The sequence below is a fragment of the Ptychodera flava genome, chromosome 7, assembly GCF_041260155.1.
Source record: "Ptychodera flava strain L36383 chromosome 7, AS_Pfla_20210202, whole genome shotgun sequence".
NCBI classification, from domain to species: Eukaryota; Metazoa; Hemichordata; class Enteropneusta; family Ptychoderidae; genus Ptychodera; species Ptychodera flava.
Genome location: NC_091934.1, coordinates 4,575,622 through 4,600,255, shown reverse-complemented (window position 1 = coordinate 4,600,255; position 24,634 = coordinate 4,575,622). Strand labels below are relative to the sequence as shown.

General features: G+C 36.9%; 1 protein-coding gene across 1 annotated transcript in view; it reads left to right on the top strand.

The window, feature by feature from the left end:
- Positions 1–16,636, top strand: part of LOC139136616 (zinc finger matrin-type protein 3-like) — a 99,417-nt gene extending 82,781 nt beyond the window's left edge. The window contains exons 3-4 of the mRNA XM_070704388.1: positions 2,782–2,963; positions 3,981–16,636. Coding sequence (XP_070560489.1) covers positions 2,782–2,963; positions 3,981–4,267 — 469 coding nt within the window. The 3' untranslated portion in view covers positions 4,268–16,636. The remainder of the gene's footprint in view (positions 1–2,781; positions 2,964–3,980) is intronic.
- Positions 16,637–24,634: the final 7,998 nt, after the last annotated feature.

Sequence of the window (24,634 nt, the reverse complement as noted above, 5' to 3'; positions counted from 1 at the left end):
CATTAAAATATGAATATTAATAAAGCAATCTCGGGGTCATTTCATTTCAGCAGACACACATCTGTGATGGCATATACACTGTCTATCGTATTACCAGCAAATTTTGTTTCTGAGTGAAACGACTGTATCTTTGATAACTTTTATCTTTACCATTGTTTAAATGTGTGTGCACAAAGGAAAGCCAGCTAAATTTGGTTTTCCAATTTATCGTATATATAAATGAAAACAATCAATCAAGACATTGGCCTTGTCCTGTGTCTGTTTTTAGATTATCTGTATACATCATACAAATGCATCTGGTGTGTGCATATCAATCACTCTTGTCTCTACCTGTTCCTGCACTGCTAGAGATCAACCATATTTTTAGCTCAAAATTTTTGCTAGATTATTTTTTTTCAATCTAATAAAGTAGACTTTGAGTGAAACAAGATACATGTATATCAGTCACTCTCATTGATATTCTGCTCTCATTTTGGATGACCTTATGGCCCAGTTATATTTTACAATGATTGAAATGTCCGTTTATACCCAAGAGTCGTGGAATTTTTGATCTTCTGAGAGTACTTGTCAATATTCTAGCTGTCTTCTATTGAATAAGGCAAGTGAAAATTACTTTAAAGTAATTTCCCAAGTGTCAAATCAAGGCTGAATTGCTCTGTCATGGAGAAAAAACAAGAGTCATTAAAGTTTGATGGTTGGTATAAAATAGGAGAGAAAAGACACCACTGAGAAGATAGCAAATTTTGTTAATTGACCTGCAGGGACACAATGACTTATCTCTCAGATAACACATTGATTGCTTGTAAAATTTAAACTTTACAATGTCTAATTAGTGACATCCATGGCTGTGACTAATTGATGTTTTGCTTGGGTTGATGTATTTGGATTGTCTGATCATTACATCAGAGTATCTGTGATAAATAAAGTCAGGGGAGAAGTCTCTGTAAAGTTAAAATGTAAATTGATTACAGTGAAGGTTATATAAAACTCTATCTCCTTACAGAAGGTACTTTGACTACTTCACACCATGCATTGAGACTGCAATGTTGCAAATTGACAAATATCTTAAAATTGATAATCCAGTACTTTACTGCTTATTCTTAAAACATGATATGTCTCGTGGGATAAAAGATGGCTTACAGCATTTTATGTATATCATGGGAGTCAAATATCCCAATAATTAATTAAAATCAATAATTCATTTTTTTCATGATAATTGATGAAAACTAAAATTGTAGTTACAGATGCTGTATCTGTAGTAGAAGAAAGATCATTCAAATGTACAAAATTGTTGAGGGAACTAAAATGCTTGTCCATCGTAAAATTTTGGCATTTCATTTCAAATTTATGGTTTATTGTGTAACCATTTGCAATTTTTATTGCCTTTATAAAAATTTCACATAAAATTTTTGAGATTTTACTTTCCTAGCAAACAGCAATACAATATATGTTCCATGTGATTAAATAATTCAAAGAATTGTAATCAGTTTTGATGATGTCATGTGAGGTCAGACATCATTAAAGTTACTTGTTACTCATTTTTATCACTTAGCCACTGCAGAAATATTCTCATCGGCAGTACAGCGTAGGTTGTGTGTTTGTCCATCAAACTGCAACTCTGCAATTTCATTTGTCTTGTGTTGGTCCAGATTTCAATCTTCTAGTCATGTTTCAATCCATGGAGGTCCAATTTTCAATGGGAAAGAAATAGAAATTCAACAAAATGTAAGTGGTGAAAGCCTAAAACATACACCAATGACTGTTGACACATGTACCATATCCCTGTCATCCCATTTTCTCTGTGTAGTGGTCAACCAACCATATTGACAACAATAAGGAAGTGCCAATGTAGGATGGTATTGGCTTTTACTCATTTCTATCTACTTGAATCTCATTCAGTGCCCATTGTATCTCAAAATATATGAGAAACTCAGATTTGGAACAATTATATTGTTTCAAATTTGGAACAACTAGCGACATGTATATCAAGTCTCAAATTTGTATAGTTACCTATATTAAGAACAATTACCTGTATTGAAGTAGCTCACACCCAAAAATGAAAGACCTTCACTTTTGCACAAACTTACCTCAAGCAAATTTTCAACCATTTCTTTGAAAATCATGTGTGAAAATCTAGAGTCACCATGCAAATTTTGTTACTACCGGTAGAAAAATGAATTACCCAAATTTAAGCAATATTAAATGTACCCCCTCCTGGCCCATAATGGATGAAAGAAAACGTTCACAAAACTATTAAGCTGGTGAAAATTGTATTTACCCCATAAGCTTCAAAATGAACCTCCACAAGTGTTAGGCTAAAGGATAATATAAAAGTTTGAGAGTCTGAATATCTGTCCCTGAGGCACATTCTACCTGAATTGTAAATTATGAAATTTCAAAAATTAACATCTATATTGATAATAAGTTGATGGACATTGAAGGTATATAAATCAAATGGAATTTATCATTGATCTGAGTGTCAAAAAATACTTGTATATTTGTACTAGCACACTAGAACTCTCAATTCAACCTTGGTTAATATTTTGTGAACCATAGAACAAGAGTTAAGACTACTACATAAATGTGGAAAACATTGTGTAAATAAAAATATCAGCATTCATGAAAATGGATTCAAACATTTACGTACATACTTTTAAAAAGACAACATATATATAATCCATAGAAAAATTAAGAAAATGGATTCAATATCTTTAAAATGGTCAATGGTATGTGATTGTTAACACTTGATATTTATCTGTCTTTGTGTTGTTTTGTTTACAGGGCCACAAAGAAGCTGATATGCTTTGTGTGTAATTTGACACTGAATTCAGAGGCACAACTTGAAAGCCATGTCAAGAGTTACAAACATCAACAGAAAGTGTTACATGAACAAAGAGCACAGAAAACATTACAAGGCAGATGGGCTGCAAGGAATGGTGCTAACACACTACTCCCTAACCCAGGTAAAACATGATACTGAGAAACCTATTTCATCCTTGACTCAGATTCTGATTGGTCAGGAGGTAATTTTGCTACATTAATGTCAACAAAGCCGGAGAGTAGTTGGTATCAGTTTTCAGTAACTCAGAAAATCTAATATAAACTAATTGATTTCCTCTGATATACAACCCACCTTACACGATGCAACCTGAGACAATTATAGATCTCTGAGTAGAAAGGCAAGATCATATTACTCCATACCAGTACAGTTGTGACGTTTTTCATGTCATGATACGCTACATGTCCTGGACTACACACTATAGATGTACAGGTATCAACAAGTTTTCTAGAAAATGCATGACTTTGATATCAGTGAAGTCTTGATTTTTATGAAAAATGGAAGAAGTTTTTAATAGAGGAGCTAGATTGGTGTTCCTTTTAAAATATTGAACTGTCCCACTTACTGTATAATAGCTTTTTAATGTGAAAATTAATAATTCAGGTTTTATGTTGCAGGGAGGGTTTCTCTTAAGTGAGGTATTCCCCATGCTGTTAAAACATTGAATAGGCTGTGATGTCCAGTGTGGGAATAAATTTACCAGGAAACTAATTTAAATATTGATGAATACTTGAAAATGTTAGCATTAATTTTGCAAAAAGTTAATCCAAGCATCAAGCACATCCAGCTTCAATCAAAATGGGAAGTGTAGTCACTGTAGCCAGGGTGAAATAAACTGATGAAGATTTTGTACACTGTATGAATTAATACCATAAAAATTTGAGGAAAAATTCAGTGAAAGTGTCTATACTTTTTGTTGCATTTGTGAATGAGTGATATATCTAGATTGCCAGACAAAGTCTTATGATTATGAATCGCTGTGCATTTCTCTATTCCTGTTGTTGCAATCAGATCAATCCTCCGGACTAAATTTTGAATTATGTCATGTTAGTGTTGGTTAGTTATCAGTTTCCGAAGTTTTTTAATTTCCTTTGAAGAATGTAATGTATTTTGACCAACTTCCATTTCTGTACCATTTCAGGACTTGGTAATGGAACACATGCTAGGATTGGCCTCCTTCCTCAAAACGGCCATCCTAATCAACATAGAATGTATCCCAGCATGCAAGCGCTAGGCTTGTCACCACCAATGGCCAAGAAACCCTCCCCAAGACCAAAAGACCTTGCTATGGTGATGACTCCTAGTGGAAAATTCTACTGTGCCTGCTGTGATTTGATGTTGAATTCTGAAGTACAATACAGACAGCATATACAAAGCAAGAAACACAGAGGTAGACAGTCAGGTTATAAAAAACCAGATCTTCAATGATCTTTGCATCAGTCTGTTTTTCTATTCCCCTTCACCAACAAGTCACAAAAGAGTCCATCATTTTCAATGGATAGCTGGATCTTTAAACAGGACGACAGGAGAAAGTGTTCAACTAGCATTTCTGTGAAACTTTTATTTCGTAAAAGAAAATTATCAGTAGTACACTTAATTATCAATATTTTCATAGCTAATGATGAGTTTAGGTTAGCTAGCCATGTCAGAATCTGATTAACACCAGACAGTCATGTGATGATAAGCTTGTAAATATAACTTACTTTAGATTTTCATTGGACAAAGCCTCTTTTTTTATTACAGTTTTGCAGGTGTTGAAAAAGAAAGCTTGATTTCAATATTGAAGATATTTTTGGGGGAGGTGAGTTTATTTTGAGTCAGATTTGTGACAAACTAAATTAAAAAGTAATGTTGAGCAGACACATTCGTTCAGTAAAAGTTTAGTAAAAATTGTGTAATTTAAATGTGCAATTGAAGGGAATGTGTTGGTTAACGAGAGAACAGGGGAGGTTAATAGCCAATCAAAGGTACATGTATGCATTGAGACATAGGACATTTACTGCAGGTAACAAAACTCTATGAACCATGCAAAGTACTTCTATCAAGGAAAGTAAAAATCAGACAAGCTTCCTATCTGGTAGCTATACTTGGTTTTTATTGATATGAACAAAGCCATTGGTAACAGGATATTGTAACGAAAGAACAACTTATAGTTTCCATCTATTATTTAAATATTGCTTGATTGTACTCAGACTAGAAGAAAAGATGATGACGTACTTTTATTTTCCAAGACAGTGTGATGTTTACAATAGAGTCTGAGCTCTACATACATACCGGTACCTTTGATTGATGTGGTGATGCTCTATCTTACAATGAAGTCAAACATTGGAACAATAATTTATGCTCAGACTGCTGTGATGGAGATGTTAAATTCATTTGCTTTGCTCTATAAGTCTGATAGACATCTCATTGTTGGTGAACGTAAATTCACTCATGTAGTCAGTGCAAGATAAAATCACTATCAACTGTGATTGAATTCTTCCTGTTTGTGATGAAACATTGGAATGTAGGTTTATATGATCCAGAGTAAGATCACAGAGAAGGATGATATTCTAAAATTGAGAAATGTCTTAAGACTGAAGCAGTAGAAATATGCAGCATTACTATTGGCTGAGATATTATTGATGATATAAAGTGCTAGATAAATTGTTAGCGATTACTCATACACAGTCCTTTAGAAAATGATAGGTTTCATGAATTATCCAAAGGATAATATCTTGTGGACATCACTCTGCTGGGCAGCTCACTGAGGCAGTCTTTGTGTTTTTGTCCAAATGTTCTGCTCTCTCTCTTTCTCTCTCAGCCAAAAGGGTTGTTTAGAAATTTTGTGATGACACTGGTGAGTTTGAACCACCGTATTTTTTTGTTTCCTTAGGTAGAGTATTGATTAATGTTTGACGTAAAAAAATTATCCCAGAATATTATCAGAAGAGAGTGATTTGGCTAGTGTAAGCCCTGGCTTGAAAGCTAATTGCCCACTGATGTACAGGGATGTGTTTTGGTTCATGCAGCAATTTACTGAGGATTACTTGAATGGCTGTGAGACTGGAGACAGCAATAATTACCTACAGTTCATTCTCTTCACCAGCTAGTATTTGATATCTTGGAAACGTTCCCCTTGAAAATCTCCAACTGATGGGTAATTTGAAAAGTTCATGAATAGAAATTAATATTCTCACTTTTAATCAAAAGTGAAGGTGGGTTGCTGTAAGCACAGTGAAATACCAAAGTAGGGATTGAAAAAGAGAATTTTGAAAGGTAATTAATTTATTTAAGTGACAGATGGACAAATATCTATTCAATGCTGCACAATTGTGGTCTAGAATTTTCAAATGCTTTTTGTTCAGTCTTCAAAGAAAAGGAAGTCCCCTGACTAATTCCTTCAATGAATTCACATCACAGTGTTTGAAGTAGAGATTAATTCCCATTTATTTCCTATGATTGGTGTCTTAGTCAAGCTGAAATGAAAACAGCCTAGATGAATCGATTAATTATGTTGCATTTTTATTTCTCCCTGAATACCAAGTTGGAGGTGAGATTTGTCGTTTTACATCACAGACAACAGCATAAACACAATTCTCTGAAGGCTCTGCAACAGAATCAAGGGTTTTGGCAAGGTGTTAGTCTACAGCAAGCACATGGCATACACTGTAAGCTAGACACAATCTCATCAAAATTTACTGAGATCTGTGTATATCATCTTTGCATATAGCCTTGATGGAAGTAGTGTGACTGAATGGCTGATACAACACTGCAGGTGCTGTAATACTTTATTGATTTCTTCCCAGCTCAGCAGTCATAGCATCTTCTCCCTGCCGTACTTGGCTTTACCCGACATTTGGGTCACTGCTTCACACCAGGAGGCAATTACCTTTTGCCATTATGAAAACATCACATGACTCCTAATTTCCTTGACGACCAGGTTTCCATGGTAACAAAGATTATTACTGACAGGATATAATCGGTGCTGTTCCATCGTTGGGATATTGATGGACAGATGGTGGTGGATATTTCATGAATGCCCTGGAAGCAAGGATGGATAGTTGAGCTGAACTCAGCTGAACAGGTTAATGATTGTCAGGTACCTTGGAAAATGGAAAGCTCCCTACAGTATGCATGATTTACATGTTTCAGACCAAGCTAGTTACCTACTTCAGATTTACTAGCCTTCGTAAATCACAGCTGTAAATCTGTCACATCGCTGCTATTCCCTCTACAACAGCCTCATTGCTCACAAGCATACATGTACTTGTGGAGAAAAAAAGACAAAAATTATACTTTTGAAAGATGTTTTCACAATCAAAATAATTTCATCGTGAAATTCAAAATGTAGCTGTGTGAATTTGATGCTATCAAAATTGTACTAAATATCACAGAACTTTGTGAATTTTTTCCACTGTGAGTGAAAACTGCATTCTGTAGTCTCAAGTGAGATCATCAAGCTTACAGATGTCAAGTTATAATGAGTTCATTAGGAAGCATTCAAAAATCACTCACCCTGCGTCACCTTGGCTGATATTGATAGAACATGTAAGAAGATTGGAAACCCAGGTGTAGTGAAAAGTCTAATCGTTCCATTGAGTCTAATGCTGTACTAAAACAGAAAAAAAAGCAAGTGTACTCAGAATCAGAAATCAAGTTTACATTGAACAGGTACAAGCCATTGACATGCTTTGAGACCTACCAGTACAACATGTTTGGCAAGAAAGGAAATTTTCATGGCAAGGAGAAATTGCCTATTAGTGGTAACTGTATTGACAGATGTTAAAATACATGTAGGAGTAGAGATGTACCTTGATGCAATTATTGTCTAGATATCTCATTTCCTTGGTTTCCCATGTTTATCAAGCAAGCAAGGCTGGCCGCGGTCAAATTTAGTGACATCTGATCAAATATTGTACAAGGGAGTGACAAGTACTCCACTTTGTTCTGACATAGTGCAATGTGGAAAGCTGATTGCAGAAAGACCTGTGTTTGCCGTGTTTTATTGCAATTTCTCAGGGTTTGCTGTAAGGCGCCATGAGGAGTAAATTCTATACAGGTTGACAAGTTGACAGCTTTAAAAGGTCAGGAGCTTTTCACAAGGACATCTTTCCATCATATGCTGACTTCAACCACTCTCATTGCAGATTGAGTGTTCTAACATCATTTACAGCAACAGTCATACCTTCTTTGATCTGTGTATGGATGCCCATTGCTCTTGTTTATGTTTGAAGATGAAAACTCAGCAACATATTTGTGTTTGAAAATCATCTCAGATACTTACAAATACATAAGAGTATTTGACTGTGTGACATTTACCTTGAAATAATCATCAGAAGTGGAATCTGCATGGAAACGTGACTGTGTTCAGTCAATGTCAAAATTCAATTTCCATCGTCAGAAACTAATACATTTTATCAGCATCAAACATCTTGAACTTTACTCCTTGCGTATATCTCCTCTAGGTCAAATTAAGGCATGCAAGATTGGTAATGTCTTGTACAGAATTGATTTTCTTTTGTGGAAACTGACTTCATATTCATCTGTGGCCAGTTCTGTTGACTCATGGATGTTCTGTTTTGCATCAATGTACATCTACGGCAATCCAAAAATTCCCGCAGGCAACTCTATCTGTGTAGTTCAAATAAAGGAATCATTCTCTCTAGGGATGTGGAGCTGATTCAGAATTCCATGAAAAGGTGTTCCTTATAGTGATAAAGTCTTAACAGACGTGTAAACATCAAGCCATCTTCTTGGCTCACAGTATTCTAAGAATCTGTTGAAATGCAGGAACGGCTACAAACAAAAACTCCATTTCAAAATTTAATGCGGTTTTTCCTTTTATTTGAGAAGCTGAACACCAACCATCTTAGTATTCCTGTGATAAGACTTAAACTCATGGATGCATCCGTTTTTTTCCATTTATTTGAGACGCTGAACACCAACTATCTTAGTATTCCTATGATAAGACTTAAACTCATGGATGCATTTGAAAAAGATTAACAGCTGTAGCCTACAAAGATACATTTACCATGGTACATTCTATGTGAATAGAGTAGATCTACATTGTATCTGTCGCTGACCATCCAAAAGAGTGTGAAATAAAAATCTGTGTGTTCATTCAGCAGTGTAGTGCAGCTGCAGCATACGTGCAAGCAATTATAAGATCAGACTGTAGAGATTGTTTCTTTTGATAAAAATTCATGTGATGAAATCCGCAAGGTGAACTGTGCCCAGATTAAAAACATTCAGGTTTTGATGTCTAGCGTTTCTTTCATCTGTGAAACATGATTTTATTTAATGTGGAGATGAAATTGCTGTGATAGTAATTGTGCATATTTTTTCAATAGGAGATTTCCTAGGCTGAGCAAGTCTGTGAAAATTGTTTGGTAAATTGGAATGTAGGGATACAGTGAGTTAAAAGTGTAGGCTTTTGAGTCAAAGACTGGATTCCGATCAGAGACTCACACTGTCACATTGAAATTGTACAAAATTACAACCAAATCTGTGCTTTGTGAGGAATTAAGATCTGTGCCTTTCAAAATAGGGCAGATTTGCATTCTGGGAAAATGTTTATACAATTTCGTCTTTTTGAACCCTGTAATCCATGGTACAGTGAAATAATCTAAATTGTATTGAGTTTCTGGATTATCCTATTTGAAGGTAATGGGGATCACAGGGTATTAATCTATCATGTTTGAAGTTTGATTTTCCCCATTCATTCAGATTCTAGCATCTTGCAACGCAAAATTCACCGTCTGTATTCTACTTGCAAAGCAACAGCATTTGTTTTATGCAAATTAAGTCATTTATTCAAATTTGACGCACACTGGAAGAAATAATCCATAAAATGTGAAATAACACAAGTGTGGATGAATTATTTTTCATGTGGAGACAAACTGGCTACAGAGCAAACTGTGGCTGACATTTGGGTCATATTTATCATTAATACCAACATAAGTACAGAATATATGAGATGGAACTAAGTGTACATTTAGAGTAGTTACTGGTTCAGATTATACGTCACAAAGGCATGGCAACTCATGTCTCAGCAGATTGAGATGCAGAGATCCCATTCAGTTGGAAAGATCCTCAAATATTTGTCTTTTGTCGCAGTAAAATGAGTCGAATTCAGCCGAGTGCATGAGTAGCCATCTCTTTTGATCTGTCGGTCTCTTTCTCCTTCAATGCTGTGAAGAATGGTCTCCAGTTACTGTGATTACAGGGCAGTTTTGTCCAATCGTCGGAATAACACATCACAGGTACTGAATCTCTTAACTGGAGACTGGAATTCTGCAGAAACCCAATCTAATAGGCCTAAATGTTAGCTTGGGTGATGCTTCATTTTCTGATCACCTGTACGTGATCTGAATCAGATATTTCTGCAAAATTTAAATTCACAGTGCATTACTAACTCTTAGGTTTTCATCAACATCTATCAATTTTGGAACATATTTTGCAAATACAGTGTCATAGCAAGTGTTTGAATGATATAGACTATCATTATTATCCACAAAGAAGAATTTCAAGACCAGAGACAAAGCGACAATGTGGCAGATTAATGTTACACAACCTAAAGCTGCTGTAGGAAACCTTTTTTCTCATTTCTCGTAATTGTTGAAATCAAACAGCAGTTCATCCTGTTTTGAATTATTAAAAAGGAAGAGGGACGGAAATCGCTGCGTTATTGCCCAACAGTTGTTGAAATTCACAGCATGAAAAAAGTGCCATTAGGCAACAAAGAGTCTTAATACGCAGTGCTTTCAGCTGCTTACATACAGTCCTTGTGTTTGTAATTCTTTTTGCAATAAACTTCCAACAAAATTTTTGGGTGCAAGTTCAGAGATTTTTGTTGAAAACATACACAACATATATATATATGGACAGATTATACCAGCACCATAATATTTACTGCAAACAATGAATTCTGATGGAGATTTTGGTGAGTTTCAGTGCAGAATCAGAACACAGTGTATCATGTGAAAGGTGATTACGTTATAATAGTATCAGTGACTATGAGATACAAACTATCTATTTCAGTGTGTTACTGATGCAAGTTGCATCACAGATATTACACTACTGCCAAGCATATACCTACGCATGCCTGGCTGTGTCGTCAAACAATAATTTTCAAATCTTTACCTATCATTGCTTCCACAGAGTCTGTGCAGTTTCTGCTTGCTATCATGAAAACAGATGAGCACATGGCTATAACAGTCCAAAAGTTTCACATATCAATCACATAATCTATAATTTAAAATCAGTGATACATATCAGTATCAGGTAGCAATTTATTTAGCATCACTCACTGAGAGTAGACAGAAAAAGCCATTCAGCTATTGCATTATATTTTATCTTTGTTGAAGTCGTATCATTAGTTGCTGTCAAAAAGGAACACACGTCAGTGTCAGGTTCGTTACCATGCATCTGATACACCTAGTAACTGTTGCCTGGCAACTACACCACTGTATGTTGCGCTGGAAGTGACTCAAAGTACCTATGATGAAAACATGTTTCAAAAGACAAATTTCCTGGTGAAAAATATCAATAGTAATAGAAAGTGTGTAAATTCAAATTTAGCAAAGTCAGAAATTATAAAGTAGATGAATCATAGAGAATATCTTGGTAACCTAGCATTGTCATCTTTAAATTAAACTCTACTATTTTCATTCCATGTTATCAAAACATTTTATGAAATAGCTTTCGTTTGATTTATTTATATGAGTTTATTTCCATTTGCTTTGAAACCAATTTATTGAAATGATTAATTTATTTTGCCACCATGATTATTGATGTTAACATAGAAATGAGCCATGATGTCCTATTGTAACATTGATAACTTTGATCATGAATCTGGTCACTTAATGCTACTGTTTAACAACATAAAAAATTTACAATGCCTTATTTTTGCCTTATTTCTTGCAAGTTGAATATTTCTGAACTGGTATGTATCAACAGCGTACTGCTGCTTAGTTTTTTGTAGTCAAATGCTTGATTTGTAAATTATTCATAAATGTCCATTGATATGAGATATAATTTCTTTTTATGTCATTTTTTAGAATCACGGCAGAAACGCAATCATAAAGTTGGAAATATGTGAGATGAATATTATTGCTGGGTAGTAGAGGTACTGCACTTCACTTGATATTTGTATTCTGTGCAGGGAGTCAAACTCATTTATTTTGAAATTGAGGACTTTGTTAGGCTTACAGTAGAGACTGGTTGCCAGTGAAGTGGAACTAAAATGTCAATTTAGAATCAGCAGTAGTGGTTGAAATGAAGCCAAACTGTCTACCGTCCTGTCTCCAAATGTGTTTAAAGTACCTAGATTTGCAGATTTCAAAGAAATATCAAGGTAGTAGTCAATAGCTATGGCATGTCCGCAGGTAAAAAACAAGATACTGATAAGAACAACAGCAAGGTTGGTTCAGTACTGTATAAATGAAAGCAATGACATGAAGTTTTCACATGAGAAGTAACAATAACTGAGAAATCTCCTCTGTATTATGAATTCACTATTCAGTTCAATTTCAGTCAAAACAATATTTTTTGAATTGCTTTCTTTTTCCACAATTCACAAATCTAAATTCTGACCCATAGCTTTTGTGTAAAACCAATGCATATTTAATTACATAGCTGTTTCTCTTACAGCCAGCAGCCTTCAGCGTTTCTGTTTATTCTTATTGTAAAAACAAATTGCCTCATAAATTTCAAACAAAGAGATAGGTGTTATGAACCAGTATCATCCTGTATATTGGTAGTATAAATGACACACATATCCAATTTACAAATTTATTATTTCATGTTTCATGTCGTAACCTTTAAAAGGATTTAGGCGCAGCAAGAATTCACTCTCATTCATCACAGAGAAACAAGCTTTGTGAACACAGCATTTGAGTCAAACTTTAATGGCAGTGCTTTGTCACCTGGTGAGTGTGAGCATTATATCCAAAAAACAGCAAAAGTGCATTACTACTGATGCTGATGTAGATGTCCAATGGGCTGAGTATCACTTAGAGGGCATACTGCTATCTTAGCTGTTGTCTAGGATGATGAAATATTCTGGAGATTTCAGTGTGTAGGGGAAAGGATTAACCACACTGCTAAAGCTGACAATGGTATTCTTTTAACACAGCCTGTAGCATGATAAAAGAGTCACAGCCTGTAGCATGATAAAAGAGTCTACCATAAACGTGAAAAACAGCTGCTGCCTCCAGTCTCGTGAGGGCGCTCTAAAGTGAAGAATGTTTGACATAGAGAATCCCAATTTTGCTTTTCAAGAGTTCCAATGAACACCAGATAAAGTAGTAAACATAGTATTGTCACTCTTTCTCTGTTTAGCTCACATTTCAACATATATTGCTTATTAAACAGTTTTAGTTGTCACTGTGACAGAAGCCTGCCATTTGGCTTAAAACACATAGCGTGAGAGGCACAAGTTTAACACTGTTGTACTTAAGACAAATTATCATAAATGTCTGAACATTGGCACTACCAATTATGGTCTGAAATAGGAAGACTTCATTGTTTAGATCAGTCATTGACTGCATGCTAACCAGTTTGGTCATTTTGCCACAATATTACACCTTGCATTTTATTATGAGTCTGAATTTACAAGGAAATTAAGAATGATTTGATTGAAACCAGTACAAGATTACCTGTGAAAGAAAATGTACAATTTAATAGAACCTGTGTTTTGAGAGTGTCACCATCTATCACCCATACAGGTTTCATTGCATGGAACAATCCTTGCCCATATAATTCACATGTATCGTATGCATCAAAGAAATCATTAAGGTAGTTATATAAAGTATTCTCAGTGTCATAGGTAACTGCATTTATGTACTCAGCAATCTAGGTTTTCTGAAATTTTGGAAATTGTGTTGGTATGCATTTGATTTTGATAACATGATGTTGAGGAAGACGATCAGAGAGACAAGACAATAGAAAGAGAATCATAGTTCATTTCACTAAAGAATACATTTTGTAGAACATTTATATAGCACTTTTTGATTGTAACATACAGCATGTTATACCATAATTACAATTACTAATCTCTGTATCATAGAGTACCATTGCATAGATTAGCTCAGTGTATCCATCTTGTTTTTAATGATGGACTAAATCGGTCTATATCAATTGCAGTATCTTCACATTGTCTTTGGGAGAAATTGATGGAAAACTAGAGTGCAGCCAATAAGCTGTATGGAAAAAGAGATATACTATTCACAAATGATTTCTTGATTGAGGCGTGCTAGCAGTTTTTTTTTTTCTCATTCCAGTGGGGCAAATATGATTTCATCATTTCATTGGTTTTCAAATGGATGTAGTAGAAACATCTAACATAGATAGGGTAGTAGGGAGAGTATGTAAAAGAGAGAGAGTATTTGGGCATCAGGATCAAAGTTTATACATTTTTGAGGGGGCAGGGGGAGCTTTCCTCAGTTTAAGAGGGAACACAGTTCCTGTCTGAGGAGAATACTGATACTACCAGTCATAGGTAAGATACCAACATTTCTGATCTTAGCAGGGACTGTTGCATACAGCTTTTAAATATGTCTCCATACTTCAATTTTGTTCAAAATAGATGAGAGTAGCATATTGGCAAGTAAAACTACCTCTGTGACAATTTCTCACAGTGTAGTCGTCACCTGTCCTGCAAGAGATGAAAGAAAACTGTGACCTTAAATTGATATAGCAAATTATTAATGCACCTGTGAACATTTTTAGGAAGATAAGCCATCTGATATATGGTAACCATAAAACTGGTCATTTTGGAAAGAAATGTTTTTTATGTATGACCTATGATCATGTATCTCGGTGTACAACAACAAATCTTATAATCCTGCCTTTTACTAAATTCCGTAAATTCCATAGATTCATCATATATGTAGTATACAGTATTCCTCAATGTAGATTAGATTGTTACAAATTTTAAACAAGTTAAAAAAACCTGTATGTTTTCAAAATAAAAAAACCATTTGTTATGAAAATCACCGTTGCCTTAAAAGACTTGATCATAAAGAATTGTAAATATTACATGTTCCGTATTTTTTGGATAAAAAATATTTACTGTTGGTCTATACTTTGGTTTAGTATACTTCTGATGTAGAAAATAAGATATCTTTATGACCAACTGAAAATATAGGCAGCTTGATTTTATCTTAAGCTATGGTGAATCACTGGTAGATAAACCTGATGCAATTGTTTCCATGGATACTATTACTGACTCTGATCAGATTAAGACATACGTATCATGATTTGTATTGAGAGATATATCTGATAGCACAGTTGGTAAGACTGCAATGCTAAAATTGAGAGACAGTGATGTAGTTTATGCGATGCATCAACAGATTTTGGAAAAGATTCTCCTAGAGAGTTCTTTTCTGAAAACAAACCAAACAAAAGAAATGTGATTTTGTGTCAGACAGGGATTTAAATGGAAATTAAAACATTCAGAGACATATTGTTTGGTCTTGATGTGGTGTTTCAGTTGTTAGGATATGCATTATAGCACAGTCCCTCCATCACTGTGATTACTGTCTCTATATTGGTTTCACTGCAGTCACCAAACTGTCAATCTTGAAAGACTGTAAGAAAAATACTACTATGCCATGCAGCTCAGAGTAAATACAAATCTTGCACCAAGTCCAATAATCTATCTTCAGCCATGCGTAAAAAGATTGACAAAATATGTGAAAGTTACTTTAATTTTGATAGCGCAATGGTCAGTTTCTGTAGGAAAATAGTATCTGAATAAAGATAACAGTCATGTGACAGAAATTACAGAAATTATCTTTCATTGACCATGGTATCCTGACAGAAACTGAGAATGCATTTCTATGCATTGTCATGGATAGCTGCAATTAAAGTGTAAGGACATGATTAGAAGTACAGTTGACTTCCATTTTCAGGTAATTGTGGATTAAGTACAATTTTCCAAATGCACAGAAGGAATTTTAGTACTTTTCAGTGATAGATGTGATACACAGGACTGAGGGGAAGATATACACATAGGTATTTAGTTTTCTAGAGTTCTGTATCAGTTACTGAGTGCTATGTAAAATTTGCAAAATTCATGTAGATCTTGTAACACAGGTTGTTATTTTCAGTTTATACATTACAGTTCATGAAAATCAAAAAGCAAAGAATTTTTGAAAGTCTGGCCAGTAGTTTTCATTCCAATGCGTTCTAGTATAGCCAACATTATCTATTGATATGGGCCATTACGTACATCTCTGTAGGAATACAGGACAGTAGTTTTGTTCTTTCAGTAGATAAACACTTTGTAAATGCCTCTTTATTCCAAGTTTCAGCATTTTAATGTCTTTGCTTCTTCGTTTTACTTCAATGAAGAATTAGGAACAAAATTTTTGATGTTGAACCAGTGCAGGCATCTTGCAACCTGAACAGGCTGGTATAATTTCATTTTATTTCACGCCGTGTTCCTTGCAGAACACCAAGAAAACTGAAATGTTTATTTTGCAAAAGAACACAATTTGCACTTCTGTGCAAACACTCACACCCCCACCTACATGGAGAATGGAAAAGCCACACAGGGACACAACTGTTTTGGAAACTAGATTCAACCATTCAGCTATGGGGTAGAATGTTTTCACAAGCAGACCCACCAAAGCAGCCTGAATTGACAGTATTATACAATTTCCAAGTTAAAGCTTTTCTGTATTTGTGTTGCGTTATATGTAAAGTATTTACCTTAAAGTTGTTCCCAGTCAAAAAAGTGTATTATATTTATATATATATTCAAAAGTGATCATTGCTCAGTGTTTTGAGTCAATAAAGGCACTATTAAAAAAAGAAGACGTGTGTTATGAGATTTCTTTAAGATGCCATCAATATCCCTGTCTCCAGTTCAATGATGCTTTTAATGACAGGGTAGGCAACTTATGGCATTTATGGCTGATGCTACCCTGGATGATAAATGTACATTCATCATTGATCAAAACTCAAGGCACCAAACTATTTTTTGCATTATGAACCATATTACTGGACAGTGTGATACAATATGTATACAACAAAAGAAATCATTACTTGTTTCAAGTTTGTATAAAGACTTGTACAGGCAATGCATTGTGGGATGACTGAAAAAAAGTCTGTCACTTGATGACTTTTCAGCCTCATTTCGTGTAAATGATTTGACATTTAATTAAAAGCTCTTTACATGCATACACAATCTCCAAATCATACCCAAACAATAAAGGAAAATTATAAATTGTTTCAAATGTGTGTAAAGAATTTTAAAGGGCCACGGCAATGCATCGTGAGATAACCGCAAAAAGGACTGTCCCTTGATAAGTTTTTTCCTCATGACATGTAAATGATCTGATATTTAATTAAAAGCTCTTTTAAAACATACTTACACAATCTGCAAACATACAAAAACAACAGTTTGTCAATGAATATTATGATCAGCAAGTAAGTTGTAACATAATTAAGTAGATAATTAAATGCTGTCGCTGTTAATGGGCAGTTCTCATAATGCGATTCAAGACTGATTAAAAGCTCATTATAGCTCACCATATTGATAGAAATTGAGCAGGTTAATATTACTAATGTGGAGGTGCTGCTCATAAACTTTACTTGTACCAATCTCTACACTATACAGCCAATGTGTAAATCTCATAGCCACTAACAAGTGTCACAGGTCATGCCCAAATGTTCATACTCATAGACAATAAATTTTATAGGATCTCTAACTGTAACTTTGGATTTTTTCGTTACCACTTTTGATGTCAATTGCAAGTTGTATTTCCAAAAGCATGTTGAAATACCTACTACTTAGCTTGTCAATACACTGTCGTTAGTGTAAAATGCACTGTGCTTGTTTAGATTTGAATTCTAGTCTTGACCAGAATTCACTGGTACACAACAGTAATACAGGTTACAAGAAACAAGAAATTGAAGTTGAAATAAAAACTGAAAGTAAATGAAAAGTTACAGATACTGTCCCTTTAGAGGCACATCAGCTGTAACTTTTGGCATTATTTTCATGATTTTATATTTAGATTAAAATTAGTTCATAGAAATGTTCTAACTCAGAGATGTTTACTCAAGTATAATTATCCACTGAGTGGGACTGCATGGGGAGGTTTCAGTAAGACAAATAATAAACGGGTGCCTCACCCAAATATGGCCAACTCCATACAACTACATGATGAATAGCATTCATGTACACATTTGAATCTTAACAAATGCAATATGGTGCACCCCACTTAAATTTCGCAGAGTTGCAGCTCATGGGCCTTTAATGGCCTAGATGTTGACATATAGTGTAGACAACATCAAATATCAAAGAGAAGAGCTGCAACTTGCACAGTGTGTGTCAAGGGGACATCGGAAAAGTAGATTAATGCTAATTATTCACTGGAAAGAAAATAGTACCCTTAAGTGTTACTTAGGGGACTCAAACTGAATAGTAAACAAGTCAACAAAACAGACTTCTGAACGAAGAAAAGATATTCAGAGACTAAAAAGAAACAAATAGGTAAATAATAAACAAAAAAGCAAACAAACAGACAGGGATAAGAGAGAGAGAGAAGGACAATTCCTTAACAATCTAATTAGTTACATAGACTTCTTTATCACATATTTCGTATTCAGTTGTGTGTTGGTTTGCTATATTTTTATTTTTATTTGGTTGTTTTCTGTTTCTGGTTTTATACTGTCTGTATGTTGTTTTTCCACGAGTCAGTTGATTTAATTTGTTTGTCCCCCGTGACTTTTCAAAATAAACCTGAATATATCTTTGGACTTTGATGCCCGTTATTGGAGAGCACCAAGATTGCCCTGCTTGACTTTGCTATAAAGTACACTTTGAAAGCGTCCACTGAAGGATATCCACAAGCAAAACATGAAGAGATGACCTAACTGTTAATGTGAGTAGTGTGTTTGTCACCTTCAATCTCTAAAGACAACGTGAGCGTCACGGTCTGAAAATTTCTCGACATTTTACTCCAAAAAAGATTTTGAAAATACTGTTTTATGCAACTCAATAAATTATTCATAACACTTCAGTCACCGCCCTTCCTTTTCTTCTTTCAGATTTTTAATGTTATTTGAACAGAAAAATTGTCAGTCAACCATAGTTAGCTTCTCAACTTTTCCCTCGTGTGTCCTTGTAGAAGTACCCTCGTTCACAACATAATCCAATTGTTTTCCACAGTATGCTGCATCATACCGTCAAATCTTGATAACAACAAATGGTATTCACTGCCATGGTTTCCCCGAAAACCCTTTTGAGTTTCACATAAAATTCACCTCAAATTTTGTAAGAACATTTTACAGTGTAATAAACAAGCTCGTAATCCCTCTGTGAGGGGTGAAGTAGGACAATTTCCACTTCTTCTTGAGGTCAAACTGAAGATTGTTAAATACTGGCCTCATATTGTACAACTCCCACATAATAATCTTGCTAAGAAGCTTTCCTGGAGCAAATGGTAAACAACAATAACAATAAAACCTGGTTTAAGTGCTTCAATTAAAGAAAATGGAATGAACTTTTTCCTTGATAAAGCTCCATCACTTAAACGCCAAAAAGTTATAACTGGATTAATGAAAACAACTTTAATAACAAACAATTATGAAGTCTTTTGGAAAAGTTTGATCACTGATGAAAATAGTAAACTAAGAATGTACGCCAAAATAAAACATCTGTTGGCAAAGTATGTGTTTATGGATGGCTGCAAGCCGGCAGCAGGCGACAAATATGCCAGGTAAACAGCCGAGAACATTCCGTACACAAAGTGCGTGGATTGCGATGGCTGCATGCCAGCCGGCAGCTGGCGACAAATATGCATGGTAACTCCCGAGAACATTCTGTAGGCAAAGTGCGTGGATTCGGATTGCTGCCAGCCAGCAGGAGGCGACAAATATGCCCGGTAAACACCCGACAATATTCCGTACGGAAAGTTCGTGGATTGGGATGGCTGTCAGTCAGCAACAGGCGACAGGTGTGCCGATAAACAGCCGAAAATATTCAATAGGCAAAGTGCGTGGATTGGGATTGCTGCAAGCCGGCAGAAGGCGACAGATGTGCCCGATAAACAGCCAACAATATTCCGTACATGTCAAGTCTCTGATTTTTTGCCGAGTCATCCAAGTCAAAATATGCTTTAAATACAGACAAAAATATATCATTTTTTTCTGCGCCTATATCTGTCGCAGATTGACAAATCTACACCTGCCTAACATCAATTTACATTAGTTTTCTTTTTAAAACGAACTTTAGCATTCAATGAGTCAGCAAAAATTAACGGGCTGTCTACCCTAGAGATGTGTAAGTGTGGTATTATACTACCGGGGTTTTAATGTGCGGCCGCAGGCAGAAGTTGACTGCCTCGATGGTGGAAGTTTCAGAAAGTCTCGTACTGCTCTTGAACCATGGAAACAAGTATTAAAGAACGAGGTGTAAGTTTGATATATGCACAGTCCCTCTATACAGAGGGACTGTGATATATGTGAGATCGTGAATCCTAAAGGTTTTGCAATGCCGTCCGTTAACAGTGGAGTGGACTTGAAAGTCGGGCCTTGGGAATTAAGATACCAGCGCACCGATGAAGAGCCAAAAATACTCCGTACGCAAAGTGCGTGTATGGTGATGGCTGTCAGTCAGCAGCAGGCGACAGGTTTGCCTGATAAACAGCCGAAAATATATTTCGTAGGCAAAAGCGCGTATTGGGATGGCTGTCAGTCAGCAGTAGGCGACAGTGTGCCCGATAAACAGCCGAGAACATTCCGTACGCAAAGGGCGTGGATTGCGATGGCTGCCAGCCGGCAGCAGGCGACCCGAGAACATTCTGTAGGCAAAGTGCGTCGCGATTGGGATGACTGCCAGCCAACAGCAGGGGACAAATATGCCCGATAAACAGCCGAGAATATTCCGTAGGCAAAGTGCGTGGATTGGGATGACTGCCAGCCGGCAGCAGGTGACAAATATGCCCGATAAACAGCCGAGAATATCCCGTGCGCAAATTGTGTGGATTGGGATGACTTCCAGCCGGCAACAGGCGACAGGTGTGCCCGATAAACAGCCGAAAATATTCCGTAGGCAAAGTACGTTGTTATGGATTGATGTCAGCAGCAGCTAGCAGGCGACAATATATGCCGGTAAACTCCCGAGAACATTCTGTAGGCAAAGTGCGTCGATTGGGATGACTGCCAGCCAGCAGCAGGTGACAAATATGCCCGATAAACAGCCGAAAATATTCCGTACCCAAAGTGCGTGGATTGGGATGACTGCCAGCCGGCAGGAGGCGACAGGTGTGCCCGATAAAGAGCCGAAAACATCCGTAGGCAAAGTGCGTTGTTATGGATAGCTGCAAGCCGGCAGGAGGCGACAGGTGTGCCCGATAAAGAGCCGAAAACATTTGGTACGCAAAGTGCGTGGATTGGGATGGCTGCCAGCCGGCAGCAGGCGACAATATATGCCCGGTAAACTCCCGAGAACATCCGTAGGCAAAGTATGTGGTTATGGATGGCTGCAAGCCGGCAGCAGGCGACAGCTAGGTGAGCCCGATATACAGCCCAACAATATTCCGTAGGCAAAGTGCGTGGATTCGGATGGCTGCCAGCCGGCAGCAGGTGACAGGTGTGCCCGATAAACAGCCAAGAACATTCCGTACGCAAAGTGCGTGGATTGGGATGACTGCCAGCCGGCAGCAGGCGACAATATATGCCCGGTAAACTCCCGAGAACATTCTGTAGGCAAAGTGCGTCGTTTGGGATGACTGCCAGCCAGCAGCAGGTGACAAATATGCCCGATAAACAGCCGAGAATATTCCGTATGGAAAGATCGTGGATTGGGATGACTGCCAGCCGGCAGCAGGCGACAGGTGTGCCCGATAAACAGCTGAGAACATCCGTAGGCAAAGTGCCTTGTTATGAATGGCTGGCAAGCCGGCAGCAGGCAACAGGTGTGCGCGGTAAACAGCCAGGAAAATTCCGTACGTAATGCGCGTGGATTGGGATGGCTGCCAGTCGGCAGCAGGCGACAAATATGCCCGGTAAACTCCAGAGAACATTCTGTAGGCAAAGTGCGTGGATTGGGATGGCTGCCAGCCAGCAGGAGGGGACAAATATGCCCGGTAAACACCCGAGAATATTCCGAACGCAAAGTGCGTGGATTGGGATGGCTTCAAGCTGGCAGCAGGCGACAATATGCCCGGTAAACACCCGAGAATATTCCGGGCGTACGCAAAGTGCGTGGATTGGGATGGCTGCCACGGCAGCATGCGACAAATATGCCCGATAAACAGCCGAGAACATCCGTAGGCAAAGTATGTGGTTATGGATGGTTGCAAGCCGACAGGAGGCGACAGGTATTCCCGATAAACAGCCAACAATATTCCGTACATGTCAAGTCTCTGATTTTTTTCCGAGTCATCCAAGTGAAAATATGCTTCAAATACAGACAAAAATATATTATTTTTATCTGCGCCACAGATTGACAATCTACACCTGCCTAACATCAATTTACATTAGTTTTCTTTTTCAAACGAACTTTAACATTCAATGAGTCAGCAAAAATTAACGGGCTGATAATCACAGAGATGACAGTGTATGGGGATGGCTGTAAGCCGGCAGGAGGCGACACATATGCCCGGTAAACAGCCGAGAACATCCGTTGGAAAAGTATGTGTTTATGGATGGCTGCCAGCCGGCAGCAGACGGCAAATATGCCCGGTAAACTGCCGAGAACATCCATTGGCAAAGTATGTGTTTATGGATGGCTGCAAGCCGGCAGCAGGCGACAAATATGCCTGGTAAACAGCCGAGAACATCCGTTGGCAAAGGTATGTGTTTATGGATGGATGCAAGCCGGCAGCAGGCGACAGGTGTGCTTGATACAGTTGATAAACAGCCAACAATATTCCGTAGGCAAAGTGCGTGGATTGGGATGGCTGCCAGCCGGCAGCAAGCTACAAGTGTGCCTGGTAAACAGCCGAGAACATTCCGTACGCAAAGTGCGTGGATTGGGATGGCTGCCAGCCGGCAGCTGGCGACAAATATGCCCGGTAACTCCCGAGAACATTCTGTAGGCAAAGTGCGTGGATTCGGATTGCTGCCAGCCAGCAGGAGGCAACAAATATGCCCGGTAAACACCCGACAATATTCCGTACGGAAAGTTCGTGGATTGGGATGGCTGTCAGTCAGCAACAGGCGACAGGTGTGCCCGATAAACAGCCGAAAATATTCCGTAGGCAAAGTGCGTGGATTGGGATGGCTGCAAGCCGGCAGGAGGCGACAGGAGTGCCCGATAAACAGCCAACAATATTCCGTACATGTCAAGTCTTCGATTTTTGCAGAGTCATCTTAGTCAAAATATGCTTTAAATACAGACAAAAATATATCATTTTTTCTGCGCCTATATCTGTCACAGATTGACAAATCTACACCTGCCTAACATCAATTAAAATTAGTTTTCTCTTTAAAATGAACTTTAGCATTCAATGAGTCAGTTACATTTGAAGGTATAAAGACTAGTACTTTGTTTGATATCTGTAGGTAAGGCATTCCATACTTTAGATCCTCGGAATGAAACTTACGTTTACCAGCTTTTGAAATACACCTGGTACATAACAGTCCTGGCAATACGCAGACCGTGTATTATGGTCATGAACATTGCACTTGAGAGTAAATAAGCTGATAAATATTGTCGACAAAGTCCATTCATACATTTCAACATTAAAATTGCAGTAAAATAAAGTAAACCATACGCTGTCTAATTGACATAAGGTTAACATATGAAAATAAATCTTGTGGTGGAAAATCGAAGGGAAGTTCAAAAAGTTCACGTAATACTCGTTTCTGGAGAATGAAAACTTTATCAATATTTTTTTCTGTTGCATTACCCCATACTATGCAACAATAGTCAAGAGCGCTCTGGAACAGTCCAAAATATAATACTATACTCATAGTAGATATATCGTAATCTACGTAAAGACCTATACGCATACTTAATTTCTTACACAAAGTTTAATTTTGATATGTACTTCCCAAGACAAAGTTTGATCTAGGGTCACCACTAAAATTTTTTCAGATTGAACTTGGGGAATCAAAATGTCAGAATATGTAACGACAACTGATTATCAGTCCCATTAAAAAAACTCAGCCTGTAAAGTGTTGTATTTAAAAGACACTTTGTTTTACTAATATTTGTGCTCATACGACTCGCCGTCATCTAATATGAGATCGGACGAATATCACTATTTATGGCTTCATTAACCTCGCCAATGCATTTACCCCTTGTAAGCAGTGTTTGATCGTCGGCGTACATAATTATGCAAGGAAGAGGAGTCGATAAATAACGAAAGATCATAAATAAAAAGCATAAATAATAAAGGTCCCAAAATAGAACATTGTGGGACTCCTGCAATTACATGACGTTTGGCTGAAATGTTACCCAAATATTCAACAATTGGATAACGATTTGACAGTTAAGATCTAAACTAGTTCATTACTTTATCTTAATCCATACACTGATAACTTTGCTAACAGAATATCATGATCAATAAGGTCAAACACCTTTGTAAGATCAAGAAAAAGTACATTGTTCGAATAACCATTCTCTACATTGTGCAATATTTCATCTGGCAAACGGATTAAAGCTGTTTGACATGAGCAATTCTTACGAAAGCCAGACTGAGTATCAAGAAGTAGATTTAAGAGGCAGAAAACTAATCAAACAGCGCATTATACACAAGAGAGCTCATGGAAATCTGTCGATAATTTGACATATCAAAATCATCACCAGAACCTTTGTAGATGGGAACTACTCTAGCACACTTGAAAACA